The sequence below is a fragment of the Hemitrygon akajei genome, chromosome 9 (genome assembly GCF_048418815.1).
Source record: "Hemitrygon akajei chromosome 9, sHemAka1.3, whole genome shotgun sequence".
NCBI classification, from domain to species: Eukaryota; Metazoa; Chordata; class Chondrichthyes; order Myliobatiformes; family Dasyatidae; genus Hemitrygon; species Hemitrygon akajei.
Genome location: NC_133132.1, coordinates 65,432,676 through 65,446,092, shown reverse-complemented (window position 1 = coordinate 65,446,092; position 13,417 = coordinate 65,432,676). Strand labels below are relative to the sequence as shown.

Below are 13,417 nucleotides of genomic sequence, written 5' to 3'. Positions count from 1 at the left end.
TTTCTCATCCATGTACCTATCCAAGTGTAATGCCCTGTTAAAGGTTTCATTGCTAACGTAATGGTCTTTCTGTAGAAGCAGTGTTTGGGTTATGGCTAGAGATAACGGGTGCTTTGGAATGTGAGCTGTCCAATCAGGGGAGTGTGCCTGACACAGGTGTGAGCTGAGGTCTTTGCTTGTAGGGGGAGGGATGAAGAGAGAAGATGCTGGAGAGAACCAGTCATAGGATTCAACCTGGTGGGGGACCATGATTCAATGGAGCAAGCACAAGTCTAGTGAGGATCAGTGAATATGACTTTTGGTAGATTTGAGCTCCAACTTGTGCACATTTGACTGTTTAATTATAATGGGCCCTTTTGTTCTCTTCTTTACTAGTTAAATTAACATTCATAAATATAATCCCTTTAATCGTATGCAGTCGGCTGTCTGTAATTTCTTGGCAATGAATTGTAACAGGGTAGCAAATTACACAGCATTCACTCAAACCGGCGTTTGAGGTGGGAGACCCATCCCAATCTCACATATTTGGCAGGACCGGCGTGTGTATTCCGTAGATGTATGCAGCCCAAGGAAACTGGGGTTTCATTGTGGGGGTATCATCCCGGATTGATTTTGTGATTAAGACATGTGGTTATGGACGCTGCAAGGGTTGAGTGGTGGTGTGAATCCCCAGGATTACCAGTAACGAATGTGTGTCTATTGAGTGGGATAGACTTTCATAGCCCCAATGAATTGTTGATTAGGACACTGAGTACCGTTAAATCATTAGGAAGATTTGGAACAGTTACCATCATGGAGCAAAGGTTTGACAAAATGTTACTATTGGGGCTTCAGGACCATGGGCTATCCATACTTCCCAGAAAGAGGGGACTGTAGACAAGAGTGCCAAATCGGAAGCCGAGATTCCAGTAGTTGGGGGTGAAGATTTTAAAGACAAGTTGGTCTTGTTTCTACGGAGCACAGGGAAGGAGTGGCCTGATTTGGAAGGTTTAATGAGTCCTCCAGTGAGGGGTGAAAATTCTGAGTTGGTATCAGCCCTTACGTCCCTGGTGAATAAATGGGACAGAGGGGTACGAGACCTGGGCGGAGCAGACCTCTCAGATGCTGGATGAGTGGCAGTGGTCTGATGACATGAAAAGACAGTGAGAGGCCTGGCTGCTGACAGAGTGAGAAGGTCAGCTGTTTCAGTATTTCTCTCTCTAGCAGGTATGGTCTGATCTTCTTGGCATTCCCCACAGCTCTTCATTTCACAGCTTTTTACATTCCTCGGGGTTTTTTCTTGCTAACTGCATCACACGGCTTTTACGTTTACGCACTCTCTCTCTCACATTACCCTCATTAATCTATCAACTAGACAGCTTTAACACAGTTTTTACCCCAAAGCAACCCTATCCTCACCCAGTAAGATATCCTTTTTATCCTTTCCACTTGTCCCCCGCCTACCTGGCAATTTACAACTAACTTGTTTTCTCTATTCCCAGGTTTTAATGAAGGATATTCAATTGTAACATCATCTCTATATGCCTTTTCACAGGAACTTCCAATTTTTTCCAGCATTTTGCGTTTTTACTATTAATCCAACGAAGAGTTCACTTTTGAATATCAGCTAGTTAAGTGTAGGGAGAGTACCTGTTAAACTTTCCTGCCTGCAAGGACAGGGAAAAACATTTCATATAACCATTTAACAATTACAGCACAGAAACAGGCCATCTGGGCCCTTCTAGTCCACGCCGAACGCTTACTCTCACCTAGTTCCACCGACCTGCACTCAGCCCATAACCCTCCATTCCTTTCCTGTCCATATACCTATCCAATTTTACTTTAAATGACAATATCGAACCTGCCTCTACCACTTCTACTGGAAGCTCGTTCCACACAGCTACCACTCTCTGAGTAAAGTAATTCCCCCTCGTATTACCCCTAAACTTTTGTCCCTTAACTCTCAACTCATGTCCTTTTGTTTGAATCTCCCCTACTCTCAATGGAAAAAGCCTATCCACGTCAACTCTATCTATCCCCCTCATAATTTTAAATACCTCTATCAAGTGTCCCCTCAACCTTCTACGCTCCAAAGAATAAAGACCTAACTTGTTCAACCTTTCTCTGTAACTTAGGAGCTGAAACCCAGGTAATATTCCAGTAAATCTTATCTGTACTCTCTCTATTTTGTTGATATCTTTCCTATAATTCGGTGACCAGAACTGCACACAATACTCCAAATTCAGCCTTAACAATGCCTTGTACAATTTTAACATTACATCCCAACTCCTATAATCAATGCTCTGATTTATAAAGGCCAGCATAGCATTATCATTATCCACAACGCCACCTACCTTAGTATCATCTGCATACTTACTAATCCAATTTACCACCTCATCACCCAGACCATTAATGTATATGACAAACAACATTGGACCTAATACAGATCCCTGAGGCACACCACTAGTCACCGGCCTCCAACCTGACAAACAGTTATCCACCACTACTCTCTGGCATCTTCCATTCAGCCACTGTTGAATCCATTTTACTATTTCAATATTAACACCTAAAGATTGAACCTTCTTAACCAACCTTTGTGCGGAACCTTGTCAAAGGCCTTACTGAAGTCCCTATAGACAACATCCACTGCCTTACCCTCATCAACTTTCCCAGTAACCTCTTCAAAAAATTCAATAAGATTTGTCAAACATGACCTTCCACGCACAAATCCATGTTGACTTTAATTTCTTTTCCGTAAGCAATCTTTTGAGGTTAAATTTCACATCTGAACATCCCTGTATGTGTATTGCTACTTTACTGCAGTTTTAATTACCTGTGTTGAGTGCTGGAGGATAGCAAGCAGTCTCTCTTGTATCCTGCGGATCAGTTCAAGCCCCGTGTTCAAGTGTTCTGGTTTAAGAAGACGAATGCAAGAAGCCAGGTCTGTGCACTGCAAAAGGGTCTCCTCTAAGAAAGACAAAGTGATGCTTCAAAAAGATACCAGACTCTTCACAATTTCAGTCAATATTTCACAGGGTAAAATGCTGCAGAGTGCTTCACAGGGGCATTAGCAAATAATCACAATTTTTTAATAAAATAATAACTCAATCACAAAGTAAGATGAAAACCAGGGTAAGACAAGAGTGCGAAATGAAGGGATTTAATTTTAGCATGAGACATAACCAGGTCAGGATGTAATGCCTCTACCTAACAGTCCTTGAGCTAAGTGCTTGCTTGGCTAATTCACACAGCGGAGAGCTTTTCCTCAAAGACAACTGATCTAAATGGGTTTCCACAGCAATCCAATTTTGCTGTTGCGCTCTTTAGTCCAAAATTTATTTACTTAATCCAGTTGCAGTTTGAACATGCATTTCAATCAACAGCTTAGATTTCATTCACTAACAACCACAATGGTAAAAGCAGAGGACTGTATAGTCATTGAGTTATAAAGCACAGAAATAGGCCGCGTGACCCATCTTGTCTATCCTGACAAAGTTGGTTACCTACTATCCTCTCCAGTCCCGTTCAACTCTTTCCTTTCTCAACCTAAACCTTTATCCTCATAGTATGGACTCCTACCCTGGGAAAAAGACTGACAACTCATCTTATCTATGGCCTCCTGATTTTATGATTTTACAGAATCCCATGTACTGTACCTCACTTTAGGTTACTCTGAGGCTGGAGGAGTTTACAAGGATAGAGAAGGATAAAGCCATAGAGCTAATTGCTGAGAATTCCTAGAATCAGAATCAGGTTTATTAAAATCGGCATGTGTCGTGGAATTTGCTAACTTAGCAGCAGCAGATCACTGCAATACATAATATAGAAGAAAAAATATGTAAAAATAAAATAATAATAAATCAATAAGTTCTACCCATTATAATTATGGCTGTACTGGAACCTCAATTATTTATCACATGGGGGCATTTTGGTTTGGAGGCATGAACCTTGTATTTGGTCTGATGTAATTTTTAAGCTCTTGAATTCCCTATTTTGATTCTCTAATTAAGTTCCCAAAAAATGTACCACTCTTCACTTTAACATGAGATATTTTCAGTGACTGAAAATTGTTTTCCTTTCTTTGTAAAGTTAAACAAAACTAACAAACTTCAAGCGCCAAATTTCAACTCACCAAGCAGGATCTGCAGGGCATTTGTATGTAGCTCCAAGTTTTCTGTCTGCTGCTCCATTACATCCATCTTCTCTGTGTCCTGATTATAGTAACTATACACACAAGAATAGGCCAATACCTAATAAAATCAGACAATCAACACTGAGCTAACAGCACCACAAAAAGATAATGATCGTCTTAAAACAATAAGTTGCCTTCACTGAAACCAGCTTCATACAAGCTCTCCTAACAAAGCCCTTCCTATCTGGAAATCTAACGGTGAGGAAGCAAAGTTAAGAATGCACAGTGACCTGGAGCATAGTCTAACACATCTGGCCCTGGGCAAGGCATGAGATGAAGAATACTACATCTGGGTCCAACTGCCAGGACAAAAGCAGGGTCTGGGACCAGTACAAGATAGAAGAGATTCTCCAGATGCTGGAAATTTACAGCAACACACACAATGTGCTGGAGGAACTCAGCAGGTCAGGCAGCATCGAAAGACAGCAACAAACAGTCAGCATTTCCGGCCAACCCTTACTCTCCATAGATGCTGCATGGCCTGCTAAGTTCCTCCAGCATTTTGTGTGTTACCAGATGCTTTGTTTGGAATTAATACTGGTTATATTACATGGAACAGTAAAGGTGTAAGGAAAAACTTAAATGTGATTCTTCCTTGGTATATGCTAAAATAAAATGGAAGTCTGTAAAACAAAATGGTGTTATCTTGGAGTGTGATTGCTTTGAAAAGGTACGAGAGAACCAACTCACAGCAATGCTTTGAGAAAGTTAAGGGAGTACAAGTCTACAACCATAACTGTGGAAAATTGTGAAAAATATGTTTTTCATGGGAAGGCAAGGTAATTGCGCAGGTACCAAGTGCATGGAAAAGTGCCAGTTTTAGACATTTTGAAGGTTATAAAAGGGGAATATTCTTGGTACAAGGGAGAAGAGAGCTTTGTCTTAGGTTGAATAACAGCTGATGCTGAGATAAGGAACAGGAATCAGAATCAGAATCAGGTTTATCATCACTTGCATGTGGCGTGAAATTTGTTAACTTAGCAGCAATATATAACAGAAAAAACAGAATAAGAATAATAAATAACATCAATTTATAGTACATGTGTATTGAATAGATTAAAAAATTGTTCAAAAAACAAATATACTATATATTAAAAAAGCAAGTTAGTGTCCAAGGGTTCAACATCCATTTAGGAATCAGATGGCAAAGGGGAAGAAGCTGTTCCTGAATCACTGAGTGTGGGTCTTTAGGCTTCTGTACCTCCTTCCTGATGGCAACAGCGAGAAAAGGATGTGCTCTGGGTGCTGGAGGTCCTTAATAACGGACACTGACTTTCTGAGACACCACTCCCTAAAGATGTCTTGGGTACTTTGTAGACGAGTACCCAAGATGAAGCTGACTAATGTTAGGGGTCACCCTAGTTTGGGAAAGGGGTCCAGAAGAGACCCTATAAACTGTGCTGCTAATAAGAGAGAGAGAGGGAGGCGTCCAGAGCAATGAGAGAGAGAGAGAGAGAAACTGCTCGAAAGAATGATGTTATGGTTCCTCTGCTGATTGTTTACCTTTCTCCGAGGTCACTTGCCTGCTTGTAGAGAGTCTGCAGAAAGTGGTGGGTGGAGCAGGTGGGGGTGTTATGATCATGTGGCCATTTGCAAGATTTTATTTTTTGTGTGGTGGGGGAGGTCGATAATCACATAGCCATTTGTTTGATTTGCTTTTTTAGTGCGGGGGAGGGTTGATAATTATGTTGCCATTTGAGAGATTTGGGATTTTTTGTGGGGAGGGTGGTTGGGGGTTTTCCTTTGAATGGCTTCTCCGGTTTTCTTCGATTCATGGCTATCTGGAGAAGACAAACCTCAAGAGTTGCAAACTGCATACCTTCTTTGATAATAAATGTACCTTGGCATCTTTTTCTACCTGTGCAACAAGGAAAGAATAACAGAAACTCACCTACCCTCCACCTCCTCATTGAATCCTCTTGAGCCTAAGCCTCAGCTCCTCCACTCTGACCCTGTCCACTCACACAATGCCTCTCTACTTAAACCTAACTTCTTTTTATTGGCCCGTGAGAAATGCAGAAGCATTGACACTTGCTCTTTTTATTGCTTCTCACACTCACACAGATCTCACTCTTGCTTCAAAGCGAAACTCACATGCAACAGAACTTGCTCTTTTCACTGCCTCCTGCTCCCACTCAATCCTCCAAAGTTAAACTCACAAGCAAGGAGACTTCTCTTTTCACTGCCTCCCATTCTCACACACGATCCTTCAATGTCTGAAACTAGTTTTGGATGGGTTTTTCAGAAACAAACACGCACTGGTATCATAATGTCTAGAACCAGTCCCAGCAGTTTCTCAGACCAGTTCTCACTGAAATGTGATTCAAGCACCCATTCTATAAGTGAGATATAGTGCACATGATGCATCTGGATGGGGGTATAGCCAGGGACCCGACCGTGGATTAGGGCACAGTGCCTAGGACCTGTCTGGGATTTGGGGCACAGTGTCTGGGCTCATATTAGGTCAGGATACCCTGTCAGGCAATCCATGGTCTTTTAACTCTCATCACTATGTTTGAAATGAAGACAACAGTCAAGTGTGACCTCTGCTCTCACCTTCCTTGCCTGAGCAAGCATCTTACACGCATCAATAACGAATGTCAATGACTTCATTTGTAAAGCTTCATTGACTGCAGAAACCTTTGCTTCCAAATTCATAGCAAAGTCCTGGAATGAAAAACAAATACTCTTTTGAAATTATTGTTCATCTAGAAAATTTCCAGTTAAATAATGTGACTTTCTTAATGTGGACAGACAAACTGAGTATGAAATTGTCTCAAATAGGCAGGTAATCAATGACCAGCCAAGCCTTTCCAGACAGTGACTTGGAAACTGCCTGGGTTTCCAGATGGTGGAAAGGGAAGAGGCGAAAGGATAGATGTTGCATATTTGTGTGTAGGCCTCCGTTAGTCTCGTGAGACCATGGATTTGCGCCTTGGTAAGTTTCCTGGGCGCAAGCCTGGGCAAGGTTGTATGGAAAACTGGCAGTTGCCCAAGCTGCAAGTCTCCCCTCTCCACACCACTGATGTTGTCCAAGGGAAGGGCATTAGGACCCATATGGCTTGGCACCGGTGTCGTCGCAGAGCAATGTGTGGTTAAGTGCCTTGCTCAAGGATACACATGCAGCCTCAGCCAAGGCTCGAACTAGCTTCAGATCACTAGACGAACACCTTAACCACTTGGCCACACACCAACTGCATATCTAATAGCTACATCAGAAGGTGAGAGGGGAAGTGGTTGGTGGAAATGGAAGAATGAACCCAGGAAGTCACAGAGGAATTGGTCTCTTTGGGAGAGATGAGGATGCACCTGATAGTGAGGGAAATTTCACTGCATTTTCTTTAAGTCTGATGCCAAAAATCTTGTACGGGCATTTTAGATGAGTTTGGCACTGCTGCTAATCTCCAAAAGCATTTTCTGTAGAACCAGCTTCCCCAAGGATATAGTTAATCACATCAGAAGTTCTATCTTAGGATTGGAACACAAGCAGAACATACTCACCCGTGCCTGGTGGTGAAAAGTGCACCTCTCATTATAATCATGAAACCGTTTCTCTTGCCGTGCTGCTTTACTGACCTGTGGAATTACAAATATTTCACATCAAGCTTTAGGAATAGACCTACAGTAGATAACTCTGCCAGTTCTAAAATAACACGTTACTGAAAATTCCTTTCCTACTTCTTACAATTAATAGGTTTCAACCTGTGCATGCTTCAACTGATGTACCTCATCTTCCCTTTCATTTTTGCCATCTTTGGGTAATGCCCAGGACCATGGTAGCATTTCTCAATGAAAACAAGATTGTAACAGATAGACTGTATATTATCCAGCTGGCTCTCACTGGAGCAGCAGAGACTTAGATCTGCATGGTATATTGCCTTCCAGAAAAATTTGCCAACTTGAAATAGTTTGTTTTAAAAACCTGACTGTACAGTGAATAGCAGACCGTCCTACTTAAACAGGCTATCCAATTATCTCCCACTAACTCTCCTTGATGGCTTATTTGTAAGGTTCTGTATTCAGTAGCATAGGTTAAACATGATTAATTTCAGCAGCAGTTGCAGCTCTGCAGTGATCTCAGTTACTCTGGGTTTTGGGCTTAGCAAGGAATGACTGATCGACCATTAGTCCACACCTAATTATCAGCACAGGTATCCTCTGTTGTTGAACACTCAAAAAGGCCAAGTACCAGATACCTGAAGGGTGGAAGCAGCTGTACTAAGATAAGAAACAACAGGGGAGAAAATTAGGAAATAAAAATAACTTGAAATTATGACATGTTTATCAAGATGGCAGCTATTTTGGTAGTACTCAACCATAAGGCCTGCAACATTCAAAAAGCCTATGTGCACCAACCACCATCCCCCAACCCTATACATTCATTCACAGCCAAGGAAAATGAATGTGTTACTGTGATTTTAAACATTATGGTGAAGAAGTCTGATCTCACCATAGCTGAGCAGTTATAGTAATCTTTGTGAGTTGGTTTCCATGGCTTTAGGCATCGCCAGCAAAATCCATGATTGCACTTGGCACATGTCATGCTGTAAGAGAAACAGATAATCAAGTCCAAAAGAACTCACCTTAATAATTTAACAACCCCCATTATATCACAGTTCTTACTGACCTCTTTAGAACTGTACAGAATTCCCTATTATATCCAATTATTTTAATACAGACTCATTCACTTTCAAGTAACCAAAAGTGGCAATCCACTCTTCACAGCCTGTGGTTCAAGCAATGATTTTTTTAATTGCCCACCCCCTTGGTGGGATACATCAGTTTCACAGATTCATTACAGCACAAGGCCATTCATCCCAGTAAATCCCTGCCTGTTCTCTATACAGCTGGTTCCATTTCCTAATGACCATCCCTTAGGGATCTTTCCCTGGATTCAATCAAATATCAAGGATTGCAACTCATCTGAAAAGACCACTGTTGCTGCTTCAAAAGTGAACACAAGATCAGGGCCATTAGAAAAGCCCACTGGGCAAGAGACAAAAACAGAGAAAGGAACTTGTCTCTGCCTATCTTTTGGACTGCAAGCACTCTGATCCTGAGAAAACACCTTGTTTAATACCATACCATTTTAAGTTAAGATATAACAATATACAGTATTTGCTGATATAATCCAAATATGTCTGAATACTAAAGTGGCAATGGAGATGTGTGTCCCTTACATCAGTAAAGCAGCTGGTGCTACCCGGGGCTGGCTGCCAAATGTCTGAGATTAACTGCATTTGGCCATGGTAGCACAGTGCAGTGCACTAATGTGATAGAAAACACTGACAAGCATGGCATTGAAGAGAGGTCAAAAAATACTGAAGTAATAAATGCTGGAATTATAAACCACAACAAAGGTGGTTTAACGATAGGGACATCCTACCACAAAAGTATTCTGATAGGTTTAACAAAACATCGCTCTGCTTTGTTTACAGATTATCTACTAGTCACTTCACATTTCTACTACTTGAAATAATACAAGGAAAAATCAGAAAGAATTTTTTTAGAAGTTCAAATATGTGAAGCTTCCTTTCCTTTACAGGAGTGGGAGTGAAAAGGATTTAAAAGAGCAAGTCTCATTGCTGTTGAGTTTCACTTTACAGCTGTGTAACAACAGAAAGGAGTTAAAGAGCAAGTCTCACTAATTAGCAAGATGGCTAATTGGGCAGCTGCCAATAAAAAAAATGCAAACTCAAGTGGAGCAGCCATTGTGAAGTGATCATTGTGTGAGGAAAGTTCACTGTTCAGAGTGGGACCAAGAGGCTTTGGCTAGAAGAGGCAGAGTAGGTGCTTCTTATCCCTGCAACAGACAGTGAGGACTGCTGAAGACATCATCGATGTCTCTCTCCCCTCCACCACACCCCATTTAGGACAGACATCAGAAACACTGCATTCGGTACTTGCCTCCAGCATTGTCAAAGACCCCTCCCATTCTTCCTGCAACTTCTTTGACTTCCTGCCATCAGGCAGAAGGTATGCAGCAAAAGAACCAGAACTGTCAGACCAGCTAACAGCTCAATCTCCTGGGCTATTAGATTTCTTCACACCCTTCTGCCACCCAGTACACATGTACACCCTTGTCTGAATGCCCTGCACATTGCTTCAGAAGAACAATGTTTCGTTTAGCTGTATACACACGTATGGTTGAATGAGTAGAGGTTAAGCTAAGGCTCTGGTAAGGTCTCTTTCCTTCTTATTGCACAGGTAGAGTTGTGGGAATGATGTTCCTCTTGCATGATGTGGGAAGTCAGGGAATCACCAATGTCCACACACTATATCTGTCAGAAATTCTTCTGGCTGTAGTTCCTTGCAAACCACAATAAGGAACTGAAGCTGAATGAAATCTGGATCATTCGGAGACTGAGAGATTGTTAGACAGGAGATTCAGGGAGGCAGTCACACTTAAATTGCAAGAGGCAGGTAGCTGGATGGCTATCAGGAGAGCCGAAGACAATAAGTAGTCAGTGCAGGGTATCCCTACACCTGTTCCTCTCAATAACAAGTATACAACTTTGGATACCTTTGGGGGGACACAACCGACCAGGGAAAGTTGCAATGTCCAGGTCTTTGGCACTGTCTGAAAGGGGAAGGGGAGAGCAGTAGTGCCAGGGGCTTTATTGGTTAAGAAAACAAATAGCAGATTCTGTGGTTGAGAATGATACTCTTGACTGGTATGTTGTCTTCCAGGTGCCAGGGTTAGAGACATCTTGGATCAAGTCCCCAGTGTTCTTAAGGAAAAGAGTAAGCAGCCAGAGGATGTGGTACACATCGCTGTTAACAACATAGCATGGAAAAGGGATGAGGTTCTGAAAAGTGAATCCAGGGAGTTAGGAAAGAAGTTAAAAAGCAGGATCTCAAGGGCAGTAATCTCCAGATTGCTGCCTGTGCCACACACCAGTGGCAGAGAATGCATGGGTGAAGAGATGGTGCATGGTGCAGGTTTCAGATTTGTGAATCATTGAGATATCTTCTGGGGAAGGTAATGTCACATAAAAAAGGGACAGGTTACACACGAACTCGAGAGGGACCAATATCATTGTGGGTACATTTGCTAGAGCTGTCAGGGAGGATTTAAATAAGGTTCACAGGGGGATGGGAATCAGAGTATTAGGTGAAATGATGAAGCAGTTGGTCCTAAGGTAAATACAATTATGCAGGATGCAGCAAGGCAAGGGTTAAGGTAAATGTCCAGGCAAGGTTAGCTTACAGAGAGTGCACAGTCAACCCAAGCAAGAAAGGCCTTTGAAGAGCATAGCCTCCCTTGCCACAGCAGGGGGCTGGAGCTATTTGCCTTACAAAGACATGACAAGAATGCAAACAAAGGATTCTAGGGTGACACTTCATTGGTCAGTTACTTTACTAAATCTGAAGAATTATTGGCCTTTAATGGGGATTCTATTAGCTATTAATATCTGTATTATCATAGCATGAATGGTAATTAGTAATGCAAATAAAGAATTTGAACATACACAAAGTTATCAACTGGTCAATATCTCTATCCACTAACTAATTTCTGTATAAAAATGACATTTTTATTCAAACTTCAGACCAGTGTGGTGACAGGCGCCATGCTGTTCTCCTAGTAAATAAAGTAATCAGTGTGCGTTTTCAGAGTCCAGGGATGATACAAGCAGAGAAACAATATACAGTGAGGAAGGACGGGCAGAGGATTGGCACAAATGCAGTCAGTTGGATGGGTTTAATGCAAGAAATATAAAAAACAAGGATGATGAACTGAGAGACATGGAACAAAATGTAGATGTACATGTACATGGAATAACAAAGTTGTAGCCCATGACAGAGACTTGGGGTTCTGGGGTTTAGATATTTCAAAAAGGATAAAGAGGGACGTAAAGGAAATCGGGGTGGCATTACTAATCAGGGATAGTGTCACAGCTGCTGAAAAGGAGGATGTCATAAAGGGATTGTCTACTGACTCAGTATGGGTGGAAGTCAGAAATGGGAAGTGAACAATCAGTCTATTGTGAGTATTCTACAAGCCCCCAATAGCTACAGGGACATTGAGGAGCAGATTGTTGGCAAATTTTCTTAAAGTGAAAAAAGAACATGTCATGGGTGACATCAACTTCCCTAATATTGTTGGGCACCACCTTAGTGCAAAAGATTCAGATAAAGCAGAATTTGTAAGGTGAATCCAGGAAAGATTCCTGATACAGTATATGGACAGGTCAACTAGAGGAGAGCCATTCTGACTCTAGTACTAGGCTATGAACCTCGTCAGTATGAGAGCATTTCAGAGATACAAACTACAAATCGCTGATCTTTAGCATAGCATTGGACAAGGGTAGGAGCAGGTGGTATGAGAAAGTATTTACTTGGGGGAGAGCTAATAACATACATAAAATGCTGGAGGAACTCAGTAGACCAGGCAGCATCTACAGAAAAGAATTAACAGTTAACACATCAGGCTAAAACCCTTCATCGGGACTCATCTAATTTTTTTTCTGTACAGGTTACCCTGGATTTCCAGCATCTGCAGAATCTCTTATGTTACTAATTACAGTGGTATTAGGCAGGACCTTATGAGCATCAACAGAGATCAGATGTTCTCAGGAAAATGCATAGCAGAATGGAGAGGTTACAGGGGATTCTGGTTAGGATTATCTAGCTGAGACAGGGGAATTATGGTAGGGTAGATGAAGCATGGTTGACTAGAGAGGAGGAACATTTAGTCAAGAGAAGGAGGAAAGCACACTTAAGGTTTAGGAAGCAAATATCAGAAAGGGCTCTCCAGAGTTACAAGGAAGCCAGGAGGGATCTTAAGCAGGGACTTAAGTGAGCCAAAAGTGACATGAGACAGTCTTGATGAATAGGATTAAGGAAAATACCAAGGTGTTTTTCATGTGGTGACTAGAGTGAGGATAGCACCACTCAGGGATAAAGGGGGATTTATGTAACAGACTGAAAATGCTGGAGCAACTCAACAGGCCAAGCAGCATCTATGGAAAAGAGCACAGTCGACATTTTGAGCTGAGACCCTTCAGCAGGACTGGAGAAAAAAAGATGAGGAGTAGAGTTAAAAGTTAGGGAGAGGGGAGGGAAAGGAGAAAAGTAAAGAGCTGGGAAGTTGATTGGTGAAAGAAAAAGGAGGATCACCACCAGAGGGAGGCAATGGGCGGGCAAGGAGTTAAGAAGGTGAGAGGGTGGGGTATTACTGGAAATTGGAGAAACCGATGTTCATACCATCAGGTTGGAGACTATCCAGATGGAATACAAGTTGTT

The 13,417-nt window shown here is 41.9% G+C and overlaps 1 protein-coding gene across 3 annotated transcripts in view; it reads right to left on the bottom strand.

The window, feature by feature from the left end:
- Nucleotides 1-13,417, bottom strand: part of LOC140733195 (cullin-9) — a 292,661-nt gene that overhangs the window by 15,658 nt on the left and 263,586 nt on the right. For all 3 annotated transcript variants that reach the window (XM_073056198.1, XM_073056200.1, XM_073056199.1), the window contains 5 exons: nucleotides 8,622-8,715; nucleotides 7,673-7,747; nucleotides 6,728-6,838; nucleotides 4,112-4,229; nucleotides 2,813-2,946 (listed from right to left, as the gene is read on the bottom strand). In XM_073056198.1, the coding sequence (XP_072912299.1) occupies nucleotides 2,813-2,946; nucleotides 4,112-4,229; nucleotides 6,728-6,838; nucleotides 7,673-7,747; nucleotides 8,622-8,715 (532 nt within the window). The remainder of the gene's footprint in view (nucleotides 1-2,812; nucleotides 2,947-4,111; nucleotides 4,230-6,727; nucleotides 6,839-7,672; nucleotides 7,748-8,621; nucleotides 8,716-13,417) is intronic.